Source organism: Physeter macrocephalus, chromosome 16, assembly GCF_002837175.3.
Source record: "Physeter macrocephalus isolate SW-GA chromosome 16, ASM283717v5, whole genome shotgun sequence".
In the NCBI taxonomy this organism is placed as follows: domain Eukaryota; kingdom Metazoa; phylum Chordata; class Mammalia; order Artiodactyla; family Physeteridae; genus Physeter; species Physeter macrocephalus.
Genome location: NC_041229.1, coordinates 55,533,289 through 55,559,713, shown reverse-complemented (window position 1 = coordinate 55,559,713; position 26,425 = coordinate 55,533,289). Strand labels below are relative to the sequence as shown.

The following is a 26,425-nucleotide window of genomic DNA, read 5'->3' as shown; positions in this document are numbered from 1 at the left end:
CCATGTCTCACGGGCCCAGCCGCTCCACGGCATGTGGGATCTTCCCGGACCGGGGCATGAACCCATGCCCCCTGCATTGGCAGGCGGACTCTCAACCACTGCGCCACCAGGGAAGCCCTACACCCAACCTTTTACTCAGTAAATTGTTACTTGCCAGATGCCAGGGATCCAGTAATTGACAAGTCAGACATAGCCCCTGGCCTCATGAAGTTTTAGCATGCTGCACTGTAACTGTTTGTGCCTTCATGTCACTTACAGGATTAGGAGATTCTTAGGAGTTGGGACAATGTCTGATTCATCCCTATATTGCCACGTCTCCACACAGGACCTGGCATAGAATAGGGGCTTTGCAAATGTTTAGTAAATCAACATGAAATAACCAACTTGGCACAAGAGACAACACTGGACATAAAGGATAGCAGTATTCTAGTATATAAGTCACAGCTTACTAGTCATAAAACCCTTTCGGATACATCAACATCTCATCTCATAATCTGCCTTGGAAAACAGAATGTGTAAGTTATGAAAGGCAGAGGGACCTTTGAGGTCACCAATGACCCCCATCACATCCCTTCAAGTGATAGGGCACGTGCACTACAACTTCAGAGGACAGAATGAATGACCTTAAATTAATACAATCTGCTCCCTTCAACAATTAGCCCTAATCCTGCTTTTGTAGACCCAACCAACCCATAAGAAAGAATTCTCCTCTAAGTGCAGCTATTTGAAGACATCTCCAAGTAAAGTATATCATTCTCATTTATTGATGAAAAAACTGAAGCTCTGAAAGGCAAACTGGCTTTCCTAAGGGTCAAAGTGAAAACTGAAAATTGAGCCTAGCAGCCAGTTCTTCTGGTTCCAGGGTTAGGATTTCTAGAGCATTCATAAATTAAAGCTGGAAGGGATGCCTATTGTTTATTAAGTCCAATTCCTTTACTCTGAGGCCCAGTGTGGGAAAGTGAGCAAGATGAGTACCCCCCAGCCCAGGCTCTGCATCAACCACACTTGACTTGATCCCTAAAAAATCATACCTGCCCATATCAGAACAGAGGAAATAAAGGCTTACCAAAGTGTTAGAAGAATTATAATCCTCAGCTGATTTATCTGCAAAAGGAAAAAGACAAGGGACTCAGTCAGTAAACAATTACAGTTAATCCTTTTGAGACCTAAGGAAGCCTATTCACTAAAGCACTTGCCAAGGTCAGAATAATAACAGTGTTACTGCTACTACAGGCCCAACACCATTTTAAACACATTATACACATTACGTCCTCTAATCCTCACTACAGCTCTCAGTACTATTAGTATGTCCACTTTCACAGATTTGGAAACTGATGTTCAGAGAAGAGAGGTAATTTGTCCACAAATTACTTAACACAAAGGTTATTAGGAGTCAAGATTTGAATCCTGGTCTAATTCTAAATACTAGACTAGAACTATATCCACATCATCAGGCCTCAATGATCAAGGAAATTTCCTGCGTTCTAAGAGAAAGGGAAAGAATTCATGGCTGGCATCACCCTGAGCCATCTATAACAAATCATGACCAGCATGTGGCTTTAGCTTTTAGAAAGGATCCTTCTACATCCATGTCTATTCCCCACAAGGAGAGAAAGACTAAGCCTTAGGAAAAGAGATGCATTAGTCATGTCAAGTATAATTAAAGGCAGGGTCTTATTTCTAAGAATAGGTCAAAGCTCCTTCAATCAGATAATCACCATATTTTATTAATTCTGAGACATGTATTTTTGCACATTAACATCTCAGAAAGAGATGTGTCCTACAATCAAAAGTATTTCATGATTTAATTGGAAGCTTCTTTTTTCTTTAGGGGCATGTAAAATAACGATGCACCTTACAATCAATGATATCTTAGACTTGATAAACTATGAAACAGACCCAACAGAAATCTTAGCAAGAAAATAAGTTTAAAGACCAAGTATTGTGTTTGGATTTATTCTTTAATTCCTAAAAGTCCAAGAAGAAATTGATTTCACCAGTTCACCACCAATGGGAATTAAGGAGAAGAAATATTATATCAAATCCTACATCTTCCTCACCAAGAAACAAGCCCAGAGAATGTCCAAGATCTCAATTCCATCATACATGAAAGTATCAGGTATAGCTTCTTTGGTCCTATGACAAATTATGAACCCATAAACTGTGACAATATGTTCTTAAAACAAACCCTGAATAGCCAGCTGTACTCTGGATAAATCAATTCAGGATATAGCTTAAACATAATTCACTTGTTTTTCTTGTCCAAAAGCACATTCTATACCAAGTGCAATACTATGCCTTCCTTGCACCACCCCCAACCTTATGTACTGCTAGTGTTTTTGAGGACTGGGTATTCTGGTAATAAATATATCTCCACCATATAAAAAATAAGTATGTTTGCTCCTTTTAAATGTGATGTACAACTTCTGTGTATAAAAATCAAATTCCATAGCACAGAATGACAGAGCAGAAAGTACTTCCAATCCCTTCATTTTACAAATAAATAAACTAAGGTTCAGAGGAAAAGAAACTGGTTCAAGGTTACATAAATCAGTCGCAAAGTAGGGCTAAAACCCAGAACCTGGCATTGTCAATCTAGTCTAGGCTTTGCTTATCACATTAGCTACTAGTTGGTACAGAAAATAAAGTGATGAAAAGACAGGAAACTTAACAAAAAATTGGCAAGGAGGATTGTGCTTGGGCTTTTAGACAGCAAAGGATTTAAAGGCCCAAGTTGAAAACACACTTCCAACACTGGTATATCACTCAACTGATATGCTGAGGCTCTGTGAATAAGTCACTTAATTTCCCTCAGCCTAATTAATTTCCCTGAGTCTGCAAAATGGGGATAATGCTCTTGCATTTCCAATCTCCCAAGGCCGTCATGAGAATCAAATGAGATGGTTTATGTGCAAGCATAACAAATTGAAGTAGTGTTATCATAATTAATAGTATGAGAAAAAAGGAAATAGGAAAATGAGAGATAGGACATTAAAAATAACTGTGCCATAAACAACAAGGTCCTACGTATAATACAGAGAACTATAATCAGTATCCTATGAAAAACCATAATGGAAAAGAATATTTAAAAAAAGAATGTATTTATAACTGAATCACTTTGCTGTACAGCAGTAATTAACACATTGTAAATCAACTATACTTCAATTAAAAAAAAAATTTTTTTTAAGTGCCAAATATACAGTTTTGCTTGGAGTTGCCTTGGTCTTCAACTTACAGAAAACAAAAAATCCCTCACGTGTGTGTGCATCTGCACACACACACACATACACATATATTTGCACAAATTTATACACACAGAAGTAGCTGTATGGACACATATCTATACATTCTATACGTATACACTCAATGTTATTCATTTATGCATGCATGGAGGAACATATACACAATTACCTGAATGTGTATATCTATACCCATATTCACTCATAAATACTTAAGTGGACTTTAATTCCAAACATATGCAAACCCACACAGCTATGCTTCCATATACATAAATAGTATTTGTACACATCTACACACATACACATAAAAACAGATTCTTCAAAAGACTCTGCTGCTGAGGCTTTCAAAGCCAGCTTCTAATCTGAAGTCTCCACAACAAACTCTTGAAAACACAAGCCATAATCTAGAAAACTTTCCTGCCCATCACCTCTCAACCCCAATACTGCCTTGGAATAACCCAGTCCCTCAATGGAAGAAGTGAGACAGACTCAGCAGGGCCAGATATCAGGAAGGAAACATGCTAGGAACATGTATGACACTCTACTGGGCAGCATGAGCAAAGCTGCAGTCTGTCATCCTCACCATCTGTGCCTACTGCTACAAGCCAAATACTTGCTGGGGAAAGCATCCTTCAAAATTAGCTAGTTCATCCTGGTTCTCACCTTTGCCAACAATACTGCTCTTTGAAAGAGACAACATGAACACCAGAAAAAGCAATGGACTCAGAGTTAAGACCAGTGGTTAAGAGATCACTAATTTAGCCACATTAGAAAGGCATTTTTGGCTCTAATGTTTGCAAAACAAGGGGAAACTGGAAGTGGTATATACTAAGGATACTTCTTGCCAAAAATGTAGGCCTTCTTATGACTTGACTAAGAAACGAAAAATCTCTCTGCTATGGAAGGAGGTGCTCCAAATAGCTACTAGAAGCAAGTGGTAAACTGAAAAGGTACTGGTCCAGGAATTAGGAGACCTGGATTCTAATCCCAATTCTGCAATTAAAAACATGCTGAAAAACACAGTCCCTTATACGTATAGAGAGAGTACATCTAAAGAACATTTATTATTACTGGACAGTTTTTCATTGGACTGATTGGACTGATAAAAATCAGTTCCTTGAGGAAGAAATTGGGCTTGCCTACTTAAATGGGTTATCACATAACCTACTGATATTGAAAACGATGATAATGATGGCTACATTTCCATGGTGCCATTTTGCAACCTATAAAGAACTTTCTTATCAATGAGCTCATTTATCCTCATTACAACCTCTTGAGATAGGAATTATTATTCTCATTTTGAAGCTCAAAGAAATGAACTGACTACTAGAACATAGTGAGTATCAGAATCTAGATCTTCTAGCACAAAGTCTATGTTCTTAACACGCAATATCACAGTACTTTTTCAAAACATGCAGTTTCAGAGTAAAGACTCAAGTTGGATGCAAAAACCCATCATCTTGGCTCTCAAATTCCAAAATTCCATCTTAGTGAAAGTGCTATCTCCACTCTTTTGAAAACGTTCTTCCTTCACCCCACACCAATAGGCATCTACTAAGATGAAAACCTCTTTTTTCCTAGACTGCCCTGGACACAATCCCCATACCTGTGAAGCTCATGTACTTCTGGCTATTGGAGGTCTTCTTCGAGTTATAAAATTCTAATACATCCAGGACAGCCTGCGGGTTTTTCTTCTGCTCTGACTTAGTGATATTTGATGTCTGAAGCAAGCGGGCCCACTGCTCTGGCATTCCCTACAAGAGAGACATGCAAGGCTGTCAGCACGGCATAATCACAGGGGATCCTGAATGAAATTCAGAACTAACTCTGATAACTGATGGCAGCTAAAGATGAGTTTAGTCATTCCTTTCTCTCTGCCCTCAGAGTTCCACACAGGCCTCTCTTATAACACATATCTTACTATATCTGTCATTTCTTGAGATGTTTGCCCCTTCACCAGGCTATTCCTCCTTTAGAGCAGGAATCACGTCTGATTTGTCTCTGGATCATCAGTGCCCAGCACAGAGCCTGACGCCAAGGGGCCACTTAACCGAGGTCTATTTAAGGAATAGAGATTCAAAGGCTTCTCTAGTACAATTCTGGACGGGAGGAACGTGTCCCTCTCATTACTATAAGAAGATAGTAATGAGGGTCTCGGGCAAAGATAGAGGCATCAGGAAGTCTCGAAAGGATTAAATCTAACAGTGCATAGCCAGAACTCTGAAAGACCAAATGTCTTTCTGTGACCCAGGACTTACTGTAAACTCGCCTGTGACAGCATCAAAACCAACGTGAATCGTGTGCTCAAAATCCGAAGGAAGAGAGATCTCTGGCCGTTCCTTCTCCTTCTTTTTATTTGCTGTAAGAGAAACAGGAAAAAGGAGACAAAAACAAGGATATTACTACATTTTTAGGCTTATTTAGCTCTTTGTTGAGCTCTAAGCTCCTTTAGAGGCCAAGGACTGTGATACAAATTCACATGTGTATTTACAGAGCCCAATGCCAGACCTAGATTGGAGTAGATGCTCAATGCATGATTAAAGGCTTAATTTTTCATTGAACTAAAGTAAAGCAGGAGCAGAAAGAACATTCATCAGAATGTCCTGGTTCTACCACTAATGAGTCAGTTGACCCAGAGCAAGTCACTTCCTTTTTTCTGAACCCTGGTTTCCCCATCTGCAAAATGAGAAGACTCAAGTAGATGGTCTCTAAAGAGCCTTCCAACCCAGACATCCTACATTCTATCAGCTTATATAACCTGCTTCTGCCTGTTTGATCCTTGATTATGGACCACTTTAAGGTTCTCTACATTACAGAATTTTAGATTTGGAAATTGTTTTAATTAAATGAATAGCTAATATTTTATCATGTGCAATGATTCAAGTTCTTTCTTTTTTCTATTATAGTTGATTTACAATGTTATACTAGTTTCAGGTGAACAACACTGTAATTCAATATTTCTATAGATTATACTCCATTTAAAGTTGTTATAAAATATTGGCTATATGCCCTGCGCTGTAAAGTATATGCTTGTATCTTATGTATTAATTCAAGTTCTTTATTAATATTCACTGTAGCCTCAAAACAACCCTATCAGTTAGGTACTGTCATCCTTATTCTGCAGATAAAGAAACTAAAGCACAGAGACCAAGTTATTTGCCCAAGATCAAATGGTTAGTAACTGGCAGCAGTCAGACCCAAATCCAGGCAGTCTGGCCCAGGCCCTGAGCACTAAACCACTATACTATGCTGTTTCCCTAGGCTACAACCTTAAAGAAACACTAAGTCTGAATATTTGTAATCATCAAGGGTGTTGAATACAGTAGGTGTTCACTAAGGTTCTGCTGATCTGGCACAAAAATCTTCAATATTTAAAGAGTTGTCGTGCCCTTGTCGTACCCTTGTATTCCGCCAAGATTCATATGTTCTAACTCCCAGTACCTCAGAATGTGACTTTATTTGCAAACAGAGCCATTGCAGATATAATTATTTTAAATATGATTAGGTCAAATTGGAGTAGGTTCAGCCCCCTAATCCAGCCAATGTCCTTATAAAAAGGGGATATTTGAAGACAAACGTACACAAGGAGAACACCTTATGAAGATAAAGACAGAGATCAGAGCAATGCTTCTTCAAGCCCAACAAATCACCAGAAGCTAGGGGAGAGGAATGGAACAGATTTTTCCTCACAGCTCTCAGAAGGAACAAACCCTACAAACACCTTGATCTTGGACTTCTAACCTCCAAAACTGAAACAATAAATTTCTGTTGTTTAAGACCCCTAGTTTGTGGTAATTTGTTGCAGCAGCTCTAGCAAACTAATATAATCCTTTTCCAACTAAAAAGAGTTTCTGGCCTTGGTATTAGCTAGACCTAGTCCACTGGAGCCTCAAAACAACTGTGTGACAAGTAGGGTAGTGATTTTGGTGCCCATTTGACAGAAGAAGCCAGAGGTTCCAAGAAGTTAAGTAGCCTGCCCAATGTTACAGAGCAAGTTAGAAGCAGATCTGGGGCCAGGACTGAGGTCTTCGGACTCCCAGTCCCAAGGCCTTTGTATTCTGTTACACTACTATATATAAAATAGAAAACTAATAAGGACCTACTGTTTAGCACAGGGAACTCCACTCAATACTCTATAATGGCATATATTACATTATATAATAGTAATATATATTATTACCATGCTTTTAGAAAAGAATCTAGAAAAGAATGGATATATGTATATGTATACCAGATTCACTTTGCTGTACACCTGAAACTAACAAAACATTGTAAGTCAACTATACCCCAATAAAAATTTTAAAAAGAAAAGAAAAGCTACAATTTCATACACACAAAAAAACTCAACAATAAGAAAACGCAATTAATGAAATACGCAAAAGACCTGAAGAGACACGTCACCAAAGAAGATATAGATAGAAAAGATACTCAATATCGTATTTCATTAGGGAACTGAAATTAAAAAAACAATGAAAAACCACTACACACCTATTAGAATGGCCAAAATCCAAAACTGACAATACCAAATACTAACAAGAATATGGGGCAACAAGAATTTTCATTCACTAGTAGTGGGAATGCAAAATGGTACAGTCACTATGGAAGACACGTTGGCAGTTTCTCACAAAATTAAACATACTCTTACCATACAATCCAGCATTTGTGCTCCTTTGTTATTTACCCAAAGGAGCTGATAACTTGTTCACACAAAAACTTGCACGTGGATGCTTGCAGCAGCTCTATTCACAATTACCAAAACTTGGAAGCAACCAAGGTGTCCTTCCATAGGTGAATGGATAAGTAAACTGTGATACATCCAGAAAATGGAATATTATTCAGCACTAAGAAGAAATGAGCTATCAAGCCATGAAAAGATAATGAGGAACCTTAAATACATATTACTAGGTGAAAGAAACCAATCTGAAAAGACTATATACCATATGCTTCCAACTATCTGACATTATGGAAAAGGTAAAACTATGGAGACAGTATTAAGGAGTGGTTGCCACAGATTTGAGGGCAAGGAGGGATGAATTACCAGAGCACAGAGGAATTTTAGGGTGGTGAAACTATTCTATATGATACTATAATAGTGGATATTTGTCTTTATATACATACACTTGTTCAACTCATAGATGTACAACACCAAGAGTGAACTCTAACGTAAAATACAGACTTAAGGTGAATATGATGTGTTGATGTAAGTTCATCTATTGTAATGTACCACCCCGGTATAGGATATTGGTAGTGAGGTAAGTTGTACGTATGTGTGGGCAGGAGGTTTATAGGAAATCTGTGTACTTTCCACTCAATATTGCTGTGACTAAAAAATAAACTCTTTTTTTTAAAGACTTTGAGAACTCTGCTCTACAGACTTACATCTTCTCCTTTATCTCCCACTACAGGCATACCTCATTTTACTATGCTTGGAGTTACTGCACTTCACAGATATTATACTTTTTACAAATTGACGATTTGTGGCAACCTTGCATTGTCAGATGATGGTTAGCATATTTTAGCAATAAAATATTTTTTAATTAAGGTATGTACATTGTTTATTTAAACATAAATGTACACTTAATAGACTATAGTATAGTGTAAACATAAGTTTTATATGCATTTAGAAACCAAAAAAATTCATGTGACTCTTTTTATTGTGATTGCTCACTTTATTATGGTAGTGAGCATCACAATAAAACTGGAACTAAACCCACAGTATCTCCAAGGCATGCCTGTACTTATGTTTCACACATTCTACACCAAATACACTGAACCAGTGATGGTTCACCAAACGTAATGGGCTCTTTCACACCTCCTCCTATTGTCTCAAGTTACTCCCTTTGCCTGTGAATCCTGTCTTTCCCTTTCCCTTCCCTTGCCACCTCACCACACAAACCCTTTTATTTTTCCTTGTCAGGTCTCAGCTTAAAGGTCATCTCTTCTGTGAAGTCTTCCCTGATCTCTAGGTTGGGGTTAGGGTGCTCTGTTCCCACAGCACCATTATAGTAATTGCCTATTTTAAGGGTCTATTTTTCCAACCAGACTGAATTCTAAGTTCAGGGGCCATGTCCAATTTATTACAAATCCCCAACAGCTAGCAAAAGTCAGACATAAAACAGGTGCTCAGACAATGAGTGAAGAAAGGAACAAACGATCAGACACCTAATTCAACCTGACAAGGAGTCTAAGGAATCTGCCTAAGACATGCAAATTCTCTCCAGGGCAGGAATAAATGTTCCATTTTTATCAGCTCTGACATGATTTTCACAATCCCGTTTTAAAATCCTGCTCTGTGGTAGCTCAGCACACTGGCCAAAAGATATTCTGAGGTCCTAATGCCTCCACAGACCCAACATAACCCTGATGAAAGGCAGCAAAATGCAGTGGGGGGCGGGGGGGGACACATAAGAAGGTCTAGAATCCAAGCCAGTTTTGCCTCTACCACACCATACAGTCCAGGTGCTCAGCTTTCTCATCTGAACAATGGGGAGAATGAACTAGATGATCTTAAATGCCCTTTCAGCTCCTACACTCCAAATGTCTTTGAAAACAGAAAGATCAGCACTCTCAAAGCCCTGTATCTACATTTCTTCCTGACACAGCGTCCCACAATTTTAATAGGTACCTCATATACATCATCTCATATAATCACCACAATCCTGAGAGTCAACTTTACTTGGAGATTAGGAAATTGAAGCATGGACCTGCCTACAGTTCTTGAAGTAATTCACATTCAAAAAGTGTGGCGTCAAGAGCCAAGGCCCTTTACATTCTATTACTTTACCTCCCCTAAAGAATTTCAAGTTGAATCAAGAAAACATACTTTGTTATAATGAGAAGAAATAACATTAAATAAGAACTTACCATGTATAAGATACTATAACCATAAAATATTTTCCTTAATTCTTATAATCCTATGGGATACATTATTACTACTGTCGTTTTACAGATGAGGAAACTAAAAAGCAGTTAAATAATTTGCTCAAGCTCATACAGCTAGTAAGAGCTGAGATTTGAACCCAGGTCTGATTCCAAAGGTTCTTTCCTTAGTATCTTAGTGAGAACCATTTGCCTACATGCCAATTGCTAGGGTTTAAGCTATTTTTACACTTGGCAATTTCCCTTCCAGAAGCAGCTGCTTTGAGAAGGGGAATGGTTTATTACGGTTCATAAATGGTTCATTTATGACGTAAGTCCATCTGTCTTACATGAGCTAGAATGCATGGGACATGTCGCAGGGCTTTGGAATTGCTTTCTGTTCCTAAATTTCCTCTGATCTAGTCAATTAAAAGATTGTAGAGAGAACACTTATGTTATTTTTATGCTTTACTTAGATTATTTTTATGTTTTACTTAGATTTTTGTTTTATAGTTATATAGCTTATATTTTATATATTATTTCTATGATATGTTATTAATATGCCATATAATATACCATCACAGGCACGGAATGTCAAATACAAAACAAACTTCGGTAATGGAAACACAGAAAGACAGTGGCTCAGAGGATGAATAGCCTATAGAAAAGAGCCCCAGGGAAATGAAATCACTTAACACATGAACATATAAAGAGTATCTGACATTTGTAGTTTTAAGAGGCTTACCTTTTTGGCCTCAGTTTCAAATAGAGTATTTGTTCCAGAGGTCCAGGCCCACATCCAGAGCTTAGAATCCTGCTTCTGACATTACAGAGAACTCTTGAGAACTCCTTGGGAAACCTCTCCTTGGGTCTGTTTAGTCTCAGTGCACAAATTCTTTAATCTGGCCTTTCTAATAGCCCTATCTAAACAAACAGGAAATACAGGCTATATGTAGGAAGAGAAAGGTATTTTACCCCAGGACCATTCTTTAATTCTATCTTGGAGGAATCCCATTAAGAGTTGTTCTTTTGTAAATCTCATAACAACTCTTAAGTGTTAATCACAGATTCCAAAAGAAAACCATGATTGCAAGCAATAATAGCCATAAAATTACTACCAACTCTTAACAAAGCAGCAGTTTGCATAACCTTTTTCACATCTTTAGTCTTATAAATCCATTCAGCAACTCTATGAGATAAATATTATTATGTACCCATACTACGGGTAAGATAAGTGAGGTGAAGAAAGGTAGAGCAACTTACCAAAGGTCACAAAATTAGGGATGGTCAATGGTGATAACCTCCAGTGCTTGAACTCCAATATAGCTGCTTATACATGCACTATGCCTTCTGCAGACTAAGTGAATATGAATGGAGGTCATTAAATGCAAATTTGTTTTAAAATAAGTTAAAAGAACTAACCAAATCAGTTCTACTAAAGGCATTAGTCTGAACATCTCTAGGATGGGAGACTTCAAACAGTACATGGTGTCTGAGGACTTAGAAGAATTAAAGAGCACAGTCTAGAAGTCAAGAGACAATTGTTCAAAAGCAGACTCCATGCACCGCAACTATGTAGCATATGACCTTGGGCAAGTCCTTGACTCTCTGAGCACAAGAGTATCAGGGTTGTACAGTGGAAAGGCCCCTGGAATCATAGAAAAAAGCTATAATCGCAGATCAGCCACTCCTAACCAGATGACCTTGGGCAAGTTACTCAAACTGAACTACCTCAGTTCACCGTCTACAAAGTGAAATATTTATCTCCCTGAAAAATTGGCACATTTCACAAACATCAAAGTTCCTAATATATGTGGTGACTAACAGGCATTCAATAAATAGTAGCTCGGTTACTGCTGTTACTATTTTATGGTTATTACTATTGTGTTTGTACTATTTGTTATTACTATTTTTATTACTATTATTCTTTTTATTTTAAGGATTAACTAAGATAAAGAAAATGTACGTGCTGTGTAGAAGCTAAAGAGCTTTACAAACATGAGTTATCATTAATAAAAGAAAGTGTCAGAGTAAGATTTACCAACCCACTCATTAAGACAGTTTAGAAACTGTGACTAAGGAAAAAGAAGAACGAATCACCTGATTTCATGAAACTAGAGATCACAGACTTGAGGAAATAAAGTGAAAAAAGAAGCCTGCAAACCCATCCATCCTAATATTAACCCTATCTTTGGCCAAGTCTATTTGGCTTTCTGGTAACATGGGAAATGAGGCTGACATTGCAAAATCCCAGGTTGCAGTACAGCCATCCAAGTTTCAGCACAAATCACTGACCTTATTTTTTTTTTTTAAAGATTTATTTTTAAGAAGCCCTTCTCATTGGTTCAGCTGAGCTAATCTAAGCTCAAGACAGTAAAACACTCCAAACTCGGAGAGATAAACACTGACGTAGTCCAGTTTTAAAATTAACTTTGCTAAACTCTTCCCAAGCTTGGAGAATTCCACTTCGGTTGTGAAAATGCAGCCAGGAAAAGATTCCAAACTAAATGCTACAGGATTTCTTAGAATAAACCAAAGGCTCCAGATACTAACCACAGGAAACAGGCTTTCCCACATGGAATTCTGCAACTCAGCGCCACCTATCACAGGCCCTCAATTACAGCTTCTTGCAATCATTTATGCATCCCCCCAGGCACACACTGAAGCCACGCTGGAGGTCAGCATTAGGTAATGCCCATAGACATTCAAACCATTGCCAGCTCAAATCTCAACCACTAACGCAGCCCACAGAGAGCTCTTCTTTCTCATCTCCCAAATCCCTTTAGACCCCAAAACTACCCCTCTGGAAATTCTGGCTCCAAAAGTCTGGGTAGGATCTGGGCAACTGTATTTCAGAAAAGCACCATGAGTGAGTCGGATGTGTAATCTGGGTTGGGAACAACTAACAGAGATAGTATGTTGTGATGTAATAGATACTTTAGGAAGACTTAGTTCCATACTCATCCCTGCCACTTTCCAACTGTAAGACCTTGATCAATTTACTTTTCTCTAAGCCTCAGCCTCCCCAACTAAAAATGAGTTGTTACAGATATCGGATCAAACAAGAAATGAGGTTTCCCTTAAAAAAACAAACAAAAAAAAAACTTCATATTTGTATAGTGTTTTAGAGTTTAGAAAATGCTTTTACATCCACTATGTCAAATGACAAAAGCCTACTCATGATATGGGATGGATGGGAATTATAATCATTCCCCCACTTTACAGTTAAGGATACAGGGATTAAAATAAATAGGTAAAAGGGCAAAAAAATCACAGAGTTAATAAATGTTAGAGGTAGGACTCAATCCAGACTAAGTACAGTTCTAGCCCATTTCTCTGTATAGCTGGTATAAATTCTCAAATACTTCATGAAGGGCATACCACTTCAAAGACTGCCAACACTGCGGTGCATCCGCCTAGGACTAAGTTAAACACAAAGCGGCAGGTCAACAAATGCTTATTGGTTGAATGATAAAATCAACAAGCACAAAATCAAGCTGAATAAAGTTTCCAAACAAAAGGAAAAAATTCATTTATTTCATTTTGATGTATGCATTAATTATAGCCATCTAAGGTCTTAAAGCAAAGGAGTGAAACCTATGTGCTCAGGGTATGTATAGGAAATACAAAACTAGGTGGTGAAAGAGAGGCCACTACATCGTTTCACAAGAACTTCTTAGAACGCTATGCTTTCTATATCTATGCTTTGAATTTATAGAGCTACAGCTTTGATCTTGAGCTATGAGACTTATTTTCAGACCAGATTTGGCCTAGGGTTACTCAGCGAGGAACCTCTGCATCTACAGCTTTATTGCTGAACAAAGTACTTCACAATGGCCTAGTTTTGTTTCACGTACATATACAACCTGATCCAACCTCATCTTTATATCTCATTTATGTAATTATAGCATTTCAAAACTATAAGAGACTGTATATGTCTACTGGTTTGACTAATTTTTTTAATTGTTTTTTATTGAATGAAAGATTCTTCAAATTCTAGAGTGCTTTACAATTTTCAAAGGTTTCACACATGATTTCTTTTTTTTTTAACTTTTTATTTTATATTGGAGTATAGCCAATTAACAGGGTTGTGATAGTTTCAGGTGCACAGCAAAGCAACTCAGCCATACATATACATGTATCCTCACATGATTTCACACAACCCCATAATAACCCTCTTTTTCCCATACCCCTATATTATCTCTTCCCCCTTCCCTCTCCCCACTGGTAACCACTAGTTTGTTCCCTATATCTGAGTGACTATAATATTTTAGATGAAGGCACTGAAGTCCAAAGACAAGTAACTGACCCAAACCAGGCAGCCAAATTATGAGAGAACCAAGACTACAACACCGATATCCCAATCCCCATCTCCCCATTCAATACATAAGGTCATCCCTTCGGTTCCCAATGATGTCTAAACACTTCCATCAGCTGTTTTCTTTTTTTTAAACAGAGTTTTATTGAGATATAATTCACATACTATACAATTCACCCATAGAGTCTAAAATTCAGTGACTCAATACATTCATGGAGCTGGGGAATCATCTCCACAATCAACTTTAGAACATTTTCATTACCCCAAAAAGAAACCCCACACCTCTTAGCCATCATCCCCTAATCCCATTCACATCCCCCTACAACCCTAGGCAACCACTCTTCACTTTTTGTCTATGAATTTGCCTGGATAATATGAATTTGCCTGGATAATTCATATAAGCAAAATCATACAGTATGTGGTCCTTTGTGACTGGCTTCTTTCACTAATAATAATGTTTTCAAGGTTCCCCCTTTTGTAGTATGGATCAGGACTTCATTTTTTTTTGTTACCAGCTAATATTTCTTTGTATGGATATATCACATTTTATTTATCCATTCATCAGTTGATGAACATTTGAGTTGTTCCCACTTTTAGCTATTATCAATAATGCTGCTATAAACATTCATGTACAAGTTTTTGTGTGGACATATGTTTTCATTTTTGGTAATATAGTAACTCTTTATATTTTTGATATAAGGTCCTTATCAGATATATGATTTGGGAAAATTTTCTCCCATTCTGTGGGTTATCTTTTCTCTTTCTTTCTGAAGCACAAAAGTTTTAATTTTGATGATGCCTATTGGTCAGGAATCTCATCATCTTCCTGGTTTGTCAGTAAGAACAATTCCAACTTTTTATTTTTTATTTTTAAAAGTCCTCTTTACTGCATGTAGAAACTTGGGCTGAAAGCCTACTTATTTATAGAGATCAAGAATTATGATTGATAAAGCACAATATTAAAAATAAGAACACCTCTAAACTGAGGGATAAACAAAGTGGCTATATATGTGGGAGAAGATTCTATGGTAGAGTAACATCACCTAGATCATAGCCCCTCACCTAGGAAGTTGGCAGCTACTACATAAATGAATTAGCCAGAAAACAAAAGATAAGCAACTTATGTGTGCTTCTTCTATCTAGACCCCAAAAGAGCTCACAATGAAGGTGGGGTAGAGGAAAGGGTCAACACAAAGATGCACGCCTAATGTACTCAATAAAAGTCCTCAATAGTTCTCATTTCAGTTTTTCAACAATCATTTCCTATATGTAAGATCACTGCGTATTAGACATCTCTATGTCAAGATGTCTCAAATGCAAAGTGTCTAATATTATCTTTTCACTTCAAATGCAATGTGTTTAAGTCATCATCTTTCCTGCTCTCCAACCATCAACCTTCCTCACTTGTTCCTCTTCCTGTGTTCCCTATTTGGTTAATGATACTATTATCTACCATCTCCCCTGATCTGTAGTTATGCAGGTATATTTTTTTGCAACATATTTTCTGCAATTCACCACTGTACTTGGCATATTTGGCCTACTGTTTCAGAATCCCAATTCTGACTTTACCATGTAGCCTACTAGCTATGCCTCCCAGCTTCAATGAAAGAGTAAGAGAAAGGGTACTGGGACTTCCCTGGTGGCACAGTGGTTAAGAATCCGCCAGCCAATGCAGGGGAAACAGGTTTGAGCCCTGGTCTGGGAAGATCCCACATGCCGCAGAGCAACTAAACTCGTGTGCCACAACTACTGAGCCTGCGCTCTAGAGATCACAAGCAATAACTACTGAAGCCTGCGTGCCACAACTACTGAAGCCCATGCACCTAGAGCCCGTGCTCCACAACAAGAGAAGCCACTGCAATGAGAAGGCTGTGCACCGCAACGAAGAGTAGGCCCTGCTCAACGCAACTAAAGAAAGCCTGGGTTCAGCAGCGAAGACCCAACGTAGCCAAAAATAAATAAATAAATTAATTAATTAATTAATTTTTTTTAAAAAAGAGAATCTGGACACAAGGGACTTCCCTGCTGGTGCAGTGGTTAAGAATCTGCCTGCCAATGCAGGGGACACAGGTTTGATGCCTGGTCCGGGAAGATCCCACATGCCGCGGAGCAACTAAGCCCGCGAGCGACAACTGAGCCCGTGTGCCACCACTACTGAAGCCTGAGCACCTAGAGCCAGGGCTCCGCCACAAGAGAAGCCACTGCAATGAGAGGCCTGCGAAGCGCAACAAAGAGTAGCCCCCACTCAACACAACTAAAGAAAGCCCGTGCGCAGCAACGACGACCCAATGCAGCCAAAAATAAATAAATAAAATTTTTCAAATTAAAAAAAAAAAAAAAAGAATCTGGAAAGAAGACATTCCAAATGAAACTAGTTGGGGGAAAAACCATATCCAAATGAAGACATTTCAGTATTTCTTATATTTTGTGAGGTCATAAACAGCTTAAGAACTTAAAAAGTAAGTAAATATATGGCTTCAGATTGCCCAAAATCTGGCAAGAGCATAATTATTTTCCTAGAATTTTGGTCAGATATAGTTAATAGAGTATAATAATGGGTCTATTTTCCATTTGACTTCACAGTCATTTCAGGAAAAGAAGATAAGGAATAAGGAAACTATTTAATGAGAAAAAGAGGGATTAAAGGAAAATTAAATCAAGGAAGGGACAAATATTTTATTCAGGTTACAAAAAAAATTGTTTTTAAGTATACAAATGATGAGAAAGAAATGAAATACTGTACTTTTATCACCAGGTAAGATGGCTCGGTAAAATCGGTCCTTCTTTTTCTTCTCCTCTGGGTTTGGAGGCAGAGGTTTGGAACCATGGTTTAGGGTTCCAGCATCTTTGCTGCCAGCTCCAATCATAGTGCTGGTATTTCTCATCGGAGGGGCTGGGGGTTTGTCTTGAATGTCTAGGCCGTTATTCGACATTGTCAGCACCAGCAGCAGCTACTGGAATCAGAAAGAAGAACATAACTCTTTTATTATTTTTTGAGCAAAAGGAAATATGTGTTGAAAATTTTAAAGGAATCCAAATTTTACAACCCTTCCTCAAGGACCCACCTCAAGCCCTTCCACTGCATACCATGACTACTGCTATCTTATTCAGTCCCCCATACTCAAAGATGTAATACCTACCCTGTGCCAAGCACTGCTGACAATTCACAAGGTTCTTGTTTTTCTCTTCATTCTCCTATCTAAGGCATTGGAGAGCACAAAAAACCACCATGATGTGATTTAAAAGGCAGAAATTTGGCCCAGTTAAACTGAGTATGAATCCCTGTGCTACTTAACAAGCTTTAGAGAAATTCCTTAACCACTTGGGTTCCATTCAGTTGTTCACATGAAGATTAAATAAAACTGCCAACAGCATTCCACACAGTGAGTTCTCTGCCAAACTCTAATTTTGTTACCTTAGGAAAATCATTCCTTCTCTGGTAGGAATTGTATCACTATACCACTGGTTAGTAAAGCTGCTGGTTTTGTAAAGTTTTACTGGAACACAGCCACATCCATTCACTTACATATTGTCTGTGGCTTCTTTCACATTCCAATGGCAATGCTAAGTAGTTGCAACAGGCCTAAAATATTTAGGTTGTTCACAAACCTACAATATTTACTATCTGGTCCTTTACAAGAAAAGTTTGCTGACCCCTGGCCTTTATCATCTCTCCAGCATCTCCTTCCTCTAAAATTTGACCTTGTTCTAAATATATGATGATCAATGCATTAACCATCTTGTCCTATATGGTGCTGAATTTACAGGCAATTTCCAGTGCTTCTGGGAAACAGAAGGAATAAAATCTAAAAGAAAAGGAAAAAAAATCCCTATCACATGGAACCAGTAGTTTTAGTGAGGATAGATGTTATTACCTTAAATAAGTGTGCTTGGCAATAGATAAATATGAATATATCCAGTTAATAAAGTTTCTCATTATTCTTCATGCTACACTGGAAATTATATCTTTAACCATGACTATTTAGAATGTAAGCTCCTTAGAGTCAAACACAACAGTGCTTTTTAGACTTAAGTTTCTAATCATTAAAAAAAACAAACAGTGTAATAATCACCAAAACTTTTCAGAAGTATAGATGTCCTTGTATGACCCTCATAAATTCTGATTTAGTATGGCTGGGTTAAGCCCAAAATTTATAATTTTGAAACTTAGTGATCCCAGTGCATGCCAGAATTGAATACTACTGCTTTAGAAGTTAATTACTTAAATGCTATGGACAAAATCTATAGGAGTCTTTAACATTTTCTAATAAATGCAGCGCTAAATGATCCCTTGCATCCATTTTTTCCCTCAATCCTTTCTCCACATGCCATCAGTGATCTTAAAACACTCATACCTCTACTTAAAACCCTTCAGTGACATCCCAGAATAAAAGCTAAAGTTCCTTAGCTTGCTTTTGAAGGCCTTCCCATTGTTTAACCCATTCCAACAGCAGCTTCATTTCCCACCACTACCACTCCTTCTAATTCCCCCTACACTCTAGCCACACCCAACTTCTCCAACTTCTTCAAGTATACTGTAGCTTTCACACTTTCATTCCTTTACACATGCTGTTCCCTCTGCTTAGAATGCCAATTTCCCTATCCTCAAATTCACTCATCCTTCAACTGCTATTTCTTCTATGAAGCCCTTTTGAAATGTTCTCACCTTCAAGAAATTAAGGTCCCCTCCTCCACACTCCAAAGGCAATGGGTATATTTCCAGGTTATCACATTTATTTTTACTATGTTATTATTATCTTCGCCAGGAAAATGTAACCCAAAGGTCAGGCATGATTTTGTCACCTTTGTAATCCAAAAGAGCCTAGTATAGTATCTAACTCAACACTGGATTCAATAAATATTTCTATTACTCAAAAGTTTGACAGAGTTATATACCTTGCCTTTAAGGAATTCAGTACAGACGAAATTTTAAGGTCCTTTGCAATCTGATATTGAACTGCCTCACAAACTAAGCCTCTGTACCCGGACACAGCTTGCATTCAAACCACACTTCAGAAATCTCTGTTCTCCTGAATTTGCCAAGTAGTCTCTTACCCTCCTCTTGCCCTACCCCCCCCCACCCCCAATGCTTCTTGTCAGTGATTTCTCCCTCCTCTGACTGATGAAAATCTTAATCATCTTTTAAGATCAAAATTAAACTTCATCTGTTTATATAATTCATCCTGACCTACCTCTGACAAACCAACTGCTCCTTACTTCTCTTTTTGAACAAAAGAAATCAAGTAAGCAAGGACAATCTTGTTAATCTAGAGTAACTCTCTGGGTGATATGCTTTTTATCCATTTCTTCCAGTTTCATCTTGCAGATTTGTCTTTGCTTTCCCTCCCAGCCCCAACTCAAGTCCCTCAGCTCCCCCAAAGAGAATTTCTACTGACCCAGCTCTCAAGAGTATCTTCCCACTCCAGACTGCCAGTTCCAAAATTATACTCCCTGCAGCCACCTGATACCCTAAGCAGGCCCTTCCTTGCCTCTTAGGTCCTTCAGCCAAAAGCTTCATTGAATATTATTCCTTTCCAGGATGACAGCCCAGGATTGCACCAAGAAAAGGCTTCATCAACCTTTCTGATAAGGCTTTTCTTCATTTCTCAGTTCTTCCACTGTGTTTGGAGAACTCTAGGTGGTAGATCGCCACTTTCAAAAAAAAATTCTAAATTATTAAAACCTAAAATCTGTTGTTGGAATACAATGTTTGAATACTCTACCACATTCCAGCCCAGGTCATCTAGCCTGTGCTTGAAAACCTCCAGTGATAGGAAATCTACAGTCTCACAAGTCAGCCTATTCTATCTTTGGTGACCTCATTTAGAGAGCTCTCACTTATACTGTTTTATCTTCTCACACTGAATTGCAATTATTTGTTTACACATTTGCCTCTCCTTGCACTTCCCTTCCCTGCCAGACTTAAGACTATGAACTCCTCAAGAACAAAGTTCAGTCATCGCAATCCCCAACACCAGGCCTGGCACAGAACAGGTAATCAGTAAAGATTTGTTGAACAAATGAACAAGCAAATGAATAAATAAATAAAAGAACAACAAATGAACAAACACTACTTCCATCTATTATTTCTAATAGAAATATTAGCTGAGGGCTACTCAGCGAAAGTCTATTGCCTCTTCCCAGACAGAACTTTATGTACCTGAAATCATCTCTCAAGACTCCCCCCACTGCCCAATATCTATTTTCTCAACGCTAAACATTGCCAGTACTTTAACTATACTCACAGAACACAAGTTTGTGCCTTCTTGAACCTTTCCTTTGAACCTACTTGGACTTAATATTTCTACACTACTTTCCAGTTTCTCTGCAGCCCTCCATCCAGTCCTTTCCTATGGCTTCTCCACAAGTCTTTACTCTCTTTACACTTCATAGATCCACTCAGAGGTCATTTTGTCCATCTATACCTAGCACAATAATTAGCACATTTTAAAACCTACACTATTCTAAAGTTTTTTTTATAGGAAAACAAGTCCAAAATTTCAATCCTGATAGGAAAAAGAAGAAATTATTTTTATTTTTATTTTTATTGGAGTATAATTGATTTACAATGTTGTGTTAGTTTCAGGTATATAGCAAAGTGAATCAGTTATACATATACATATATCCACTCTTTTTTTTTAGATTCTTTTCCCATATAGGCCATTACAGAGTATTGAGTAGAGTTCCTCATGCTATACAGCAGGTTCTTATTAGTTATCTATTTTACATATGGTAGTGTGTATGTGTCAGTCCCAATCTCCCAGTTTATCTGTCCCTACCCTTATCCCCTGGTAACCATAAGTTTGTTGTCTACATCTGTGACTCTACTTCTGTTTTGTAAATAAGGTTCATTTGTACCCTTTTTTTTAGATTCCACATATAAGCGATATAATATTTGTCTTTCTGTGTCTGACTTACTTCACTCAGTATGACAATCTCTAGGTCCATCCATGTTGCTGCAGATGGCATTATTTTGTTTAATGGCTCAGTAATATTCCATTGTATGTATGTATCACATCTTCTTTATCCAGTCCTCTGTTGATGGACATTTAGGTTGCGTCCAGGTCCAGGTTATTGTAAATAGTGCTGCAATGAACGTTGGGGCGCATGTATCTTTTTTTGAATTACAGTGTTCTCTGGATGCCCAGGAGTAGGATTGCTGGGTCGTATGGTAGTTCTATTTTTAGTTTTTTTAAGGAACCTCCATACTGTTCTCCATAGTGGCTGTACCTATTTACATTCCCACCAACAGTGTAGGAAGGTTCCCTTTTCTCCACACCCTCTCCGGCATTTATTGTTTGTAGATTTTTTTATGATGGCCATTCTGACCGGTGTGATGTTACCTCATTGTAGTTTTGATTTGCAAGAAATACACTCAGCTCTTGAATAACATGACCAAATATATATTAAATCTTCTAGCAATCTCTGCAGGTCAAAGATTTGGAAGGATAAGCCAACGCCTTCTGACAAGCTGCAGAATAAAGCTAAGCCCGAGGCCAACATTTAGAATGACAGTTCAGAAGGCACCCCTTTATCTATCCTAGATGACAAACTGATATAACAGACACAGAGAAAGACAGATTGACCATGTGTTCTTAATGCCCCAGAGGCTCAGGGAGCCTAATAATTTATAAGCAACTAATTATACTGAAGTACTAATTATTAATCAACTGAATGACTCTATAATAAATGTAGGATCACTGTGAGGTTTCAAAAGGGCTATTGGCAGGGCGATATAGTAAAAAGATGACTGGAGTTAAAATCAGACAAGTTTAAGTCCTGGCTCTGTTATTTACTAGCTATAGTCCTAATAGCACTCTCTTCACCTATGAGCTGCAAACTGTTGTTTCCTCCTGAGCAGTCAGTCTCTAGACAGACACTGATCAAGAGGCAACCAAGGACGGAAAGTGATTTCTGTTTCTTTTTCTATAAAAAGCATAAAGATACAGTGCTAGCGTAGAAAAAAGGGAAAGAAAACACTTTTCAAGTAGCCACTATGTACAAGGTACTTTACATACTGAACAAAACCAGTCAGGGATTCAGAGGAGTATGTTCACCAACAACTACTTCTTTCTACTTTACCACATCTGGATTCCACAGCCACAAGTATAAATCACAGCCAAGATAATCAAAGATTTTAAGATACACATAACATCAAAGCCAGAAGCAACCTTGTAGGTCATCTAATCTGACCCCCTCACGTAACAGGAATACGGAGGTCCAAAAAGCAGAAAGAGATTGCCAAAGATCACACAGAAATTTAAAGGTGGGGATTGGAACTCAAGTCTTCTGACTCTCTGCCAAAGGATTTTCCAACTATACTTGAGGTAATTCTCACCTCGCTGTACCTATTCTGACCTAAACTATGCTACTTCTGATTTACATTTAGATCCGTCAAATCTAGCCAATGGCAAATATAGAAATATATAAACATGTTTGGGCTGGACTTAAGATTGTTATTTACTAAATGTCTGCCACGAGCTAAGCAACAGAGAAGATAATTTCTTGGTCCTCAAATCAGCCATGTGAAAGTTATGTACACCTTTTACTGCAGTTGCAGGTTCTTCATTCAAGTACAATTCAAATAAATAATTTTTAATAAGTACTTACTTGTAAGGTGCTATGCCAGAAACCAGGGAAATAGAGATATATAAATGAATATGTTCCCAACTCTAGAGGTTCTCACGGTCTAGTTAGCAAGATAGACAGGACCTAGAAAACCACAATGTCAGGCAGATTGAGAACAGTGCTGTAGAACAGTACAAGGAGTAAAATGTCAGAAGAAACAGAAAGGAAAGACTATATTAAACTGAGGTCATCAGTGAGGCTTCACAGAAGAAGTGGTGTTAAGTGTAGGGGCTTAGGAGAATGCCCTGGTGATCCAGTGGTTAGGACTCCACACTTCCACTGCAGGCATGGGTTCCATTCCTGGTCAGGAAACTAAGATACCACATGCTGCGCAGTACAGCCAAAAAAAAACAGAGTAGGGGCTTAAAGAATAAATAGGTCAGACTAGTGGTCTTTGACTCTGGACTATTAGAATTCCCTAGGAGCTTTTTAAAACACCAGATGAAGTACTTAAGAGAGGAAGTATACTAGTATCTGCAATTTACTTTGAAATGCATTTTTAAAAAGTAAGATACATTAATGGATGAACATAGGGATGTGATATAATATACATGTCAATATATAATATATAATGGATGTGATAAAGCAATTTAACATGAAAATGTTAATGATAGAAGAATCTACATGGCGATTACACAGGTATTCACTATAAAATTCTTTCAACTTTGCTGTATGTTTCAGATTTTCCTAATTAAAAAGCAGGGGCGGTGTGGGGGGAGGGGGAATACCACTGCTTTAACTCTGATTTTAATTGGTCTGGGATAGGCCCAGGCTTTGGTATATTACCTTGACCAAGGAAAACAGACAATAAAATGAACGATTTTGACAGAGAACAATGACGGCAAATATATCCCAGACCATAGGAATAACATGTGTGAGAGTACAGTGTGGTAAAACGCAACATGAAGGTGAAAAAGTAGGACACAGCTATCACAGAGGACCTTTCATTTTCTGCAACACATACAGCGGTAGTCAGAAAAATGGTCCTTTCTAAGCAGTTCTAGATCTGTACAATGAATGTCCCATGTTAAAAATAAAAGATGACGCTGTTGATTAAAAAAGGCTGAGGGATGACAATGAGAAAAGAAGTGTTGCCTGGAGGAGGGGACCAGCTGCTATCCATCTGCACTGATGACTCTGTGGTGCCTTGAGCTCACACAATGGGACTTGGAGTTTAGGAGAGTTCTCTAAATTGCCTAACAAAGTTGCTAAACTTCTTTTAAGAGTATCCCCATTGAACCTCCTGGAATAACCGTCTTTGCAAATAGGGTTTCAGCCATCACCTGGGGCTGATATTTTAATAACCACTAACATTAATGGAGTTTACAAGAAAACCTGGAAATCTATTTGGTTGGTATTATTTTTCTCATTCATTCATGTAAATATTTATTCATCACCTGTTTGCCAGACTGTGTTAGGTGCTGGGGGTAAAAGAGTGAACAAATCAGAAGAAGCAAAATCTCAGAGATGCTGCCAGCCACCCAGGGTCACACAGCTAGTGGAGAGCAGAGGCAGGAACCTGAAATGAAGTCTGTGTGACTGCAGAATCACCTCTCTTTCCACTACACCATACCTCACTGTTCACTCTAGAGGCAAAGGAATGGACTAGATAACCTTTAATATTACCTCAGGCCACTATTTAAATGAAGATGGGGAAGGAAAAAAGAAATAAAACCTATCTCATGTATTAATCACATTTCTCAGTTCCAACAACTCAGAGCTGCTAAGACTGGCATGATCAACACTCCATCCAAGACTGGGGAGTACTGCATGCCCTTGACACCTGGTTATGAGAATCTGATCTTTAATTAAATTGTGCCAGGAGGTTTTCTTTGGCAGAAGCCTGGAATTCTACAGTCTTAAATTTGCTGAGGAATGTCCTCCTGACAAGTCAAAGACATTCCCGCTATGCAGCCTCCAGCCACTCGCACTGGTTTAGCAACAAGAAAGCAACTGCTGAGGTAGCAGGGAGGAAAACTGAAAGCTCTTTCTGAGCTGCTAGGAAAGCTACTTTAATTTTTGACCCTCAGTTTCCTCTTTTTTAAAATACAGATAGGATTGTCTATTTTACAGAGCTATCATGAGAACTGAAAAGCATATATAAAAGCCCCTAGCATGCTGCCTGACACAAAATAGATGTTCAAAAAACACCTGTTCTCATCCCCCACTCATCTATGAAGTTTCATCTCTTCTATCTCTAAACTTGTCATTCCAACCCAATCTGCTTTCAGGCTACTGCCTTTGCCCACACTTGTTCTCTCTGCCTAAAATGTCCCAACTTGTCTGCCAAGAAAACTCCTACTCATTCTTCAAGACCTGGCTTGATTCACTTCCTCTACAAAACCTTCACACAACCCTCCTCCTATTTCTACCTTGCCCCCAATTTAATAGCATTTTATACATAATTCTATGCAGCAGCTTCCATATTTCATGATATCAACCTCACCAGACCATGAACAAGTCAAGGGACAAAACTAAGTCTGATTAATGTCTATGTCCCCGAGTCCCACCCAGCACAGACCTGGCACAACTAGGTAATTAGTAACAGTTCACTGACTAAAAGGCAGCCTAGTTTGGAGAAGAAAAACACAGGAGTTGGAAGGATCTTGAAAAATCAGCTAGTTCCAAATCTTTATTTCATAGTTCTAACATGAAACCCATAAGGGTATGCAACTTAGCTAAGATCACTCAATGAAATAGAATACATGGAAAACTTCCTACAATTGGAGAGGTATGAGAGGCAGCAAAGTGAAATGGAAAAGGCAGAAAGATTTGGAGTCAGAGAATTCAATTAACTTATGCTGACCCCTATACCTTCACCCTCTCCTCCCCCTACCAATAATACTACACATCTTCCTCACCCCTATCACCCCTGCAGGTAGTCACTAGAGTGACTCACAGAAACCAGCACCAAATGTCTTTATAATCCTCCTCCTACCATCTTGGGAAATTCCTGACCTGTATCCCCCGTTGAGCTATTCCCAATAGTTAAGGGAAAAATTAAAATTTAAGCTTCAAACCTCCAGCCCTCCCCACGGATGGCCTGAACTGAGAAAATAATCACTAAAACCTGAGGCTCATACAATCTGAGAGCTGAAGGAACCAATTAGGTGATCTAGTTTAACCTCCCAAGAAACACTGGAATCTATTCTGCTGTCTCCTAGATGGATGATCTTCCAATCTGCCTGAACATATCCTATGATTTTCCACACTGCCACATGCTGCCTCAAAGGAACATATTGTCTTGGAAGTATTAGGAACAACAGAATGAAAATAGACTGGCCTCTCTCCTTTAAAAGAGAATCACGACTAATTTAATCAAGCTTCCAGTGTCCATTTACTTCAGACAGCCTTGACCACCCAAACTCTCACACCCAACCTT

At 38.3% G+C, this 26,425-nt stretch overlaps 1 protein-coding gene across 3 annotated transcripts in view; it reads right to left on the bottom strand.

Annotated features, from left to right (window-relative positions):
* PAK1 (p21 (RAC1) activated kinase 1) overlaps positions 1–26,425 on the bottom strand; it is an 81,202-nt gene that overhangs the window by 51,133 nt on the left and 3,644 nt on the right. Inside the window, exons 1-5 of one of the 3 annotated variants that reach the window (XM_055078706.1) lie at positions 17,556–17,577; positions 17,159–17,366; positions 5,498–5,598; positions 4,846–4,993; positions 1,067–1,104 (exon numbers count right to left, since the gene is read on the bottom strand). In XM_055078706.1, coding sequence (XP_054934681.1) covers positions 1,067–1,104; positions 4,846–4,993; positions 5,498–5,598; positions 17,159–17,348 — 477 coding nt within the window. In that variant the 5' untranslated portion in view covers positions 17,349–17,366; positions 17,556–17,577. Of the gene's footprint in view, positions 1–1,066; positions 1,105–4,845; positions 4,994–5,497; positions 5,599–17,158; positions 17,370–17,555; positions 17,578–26,425 lie in introns of those variants that run through there. The other 2 variants (XM_028501505.1, XM_028501506.2) reach the window with 2 other exon arrangements.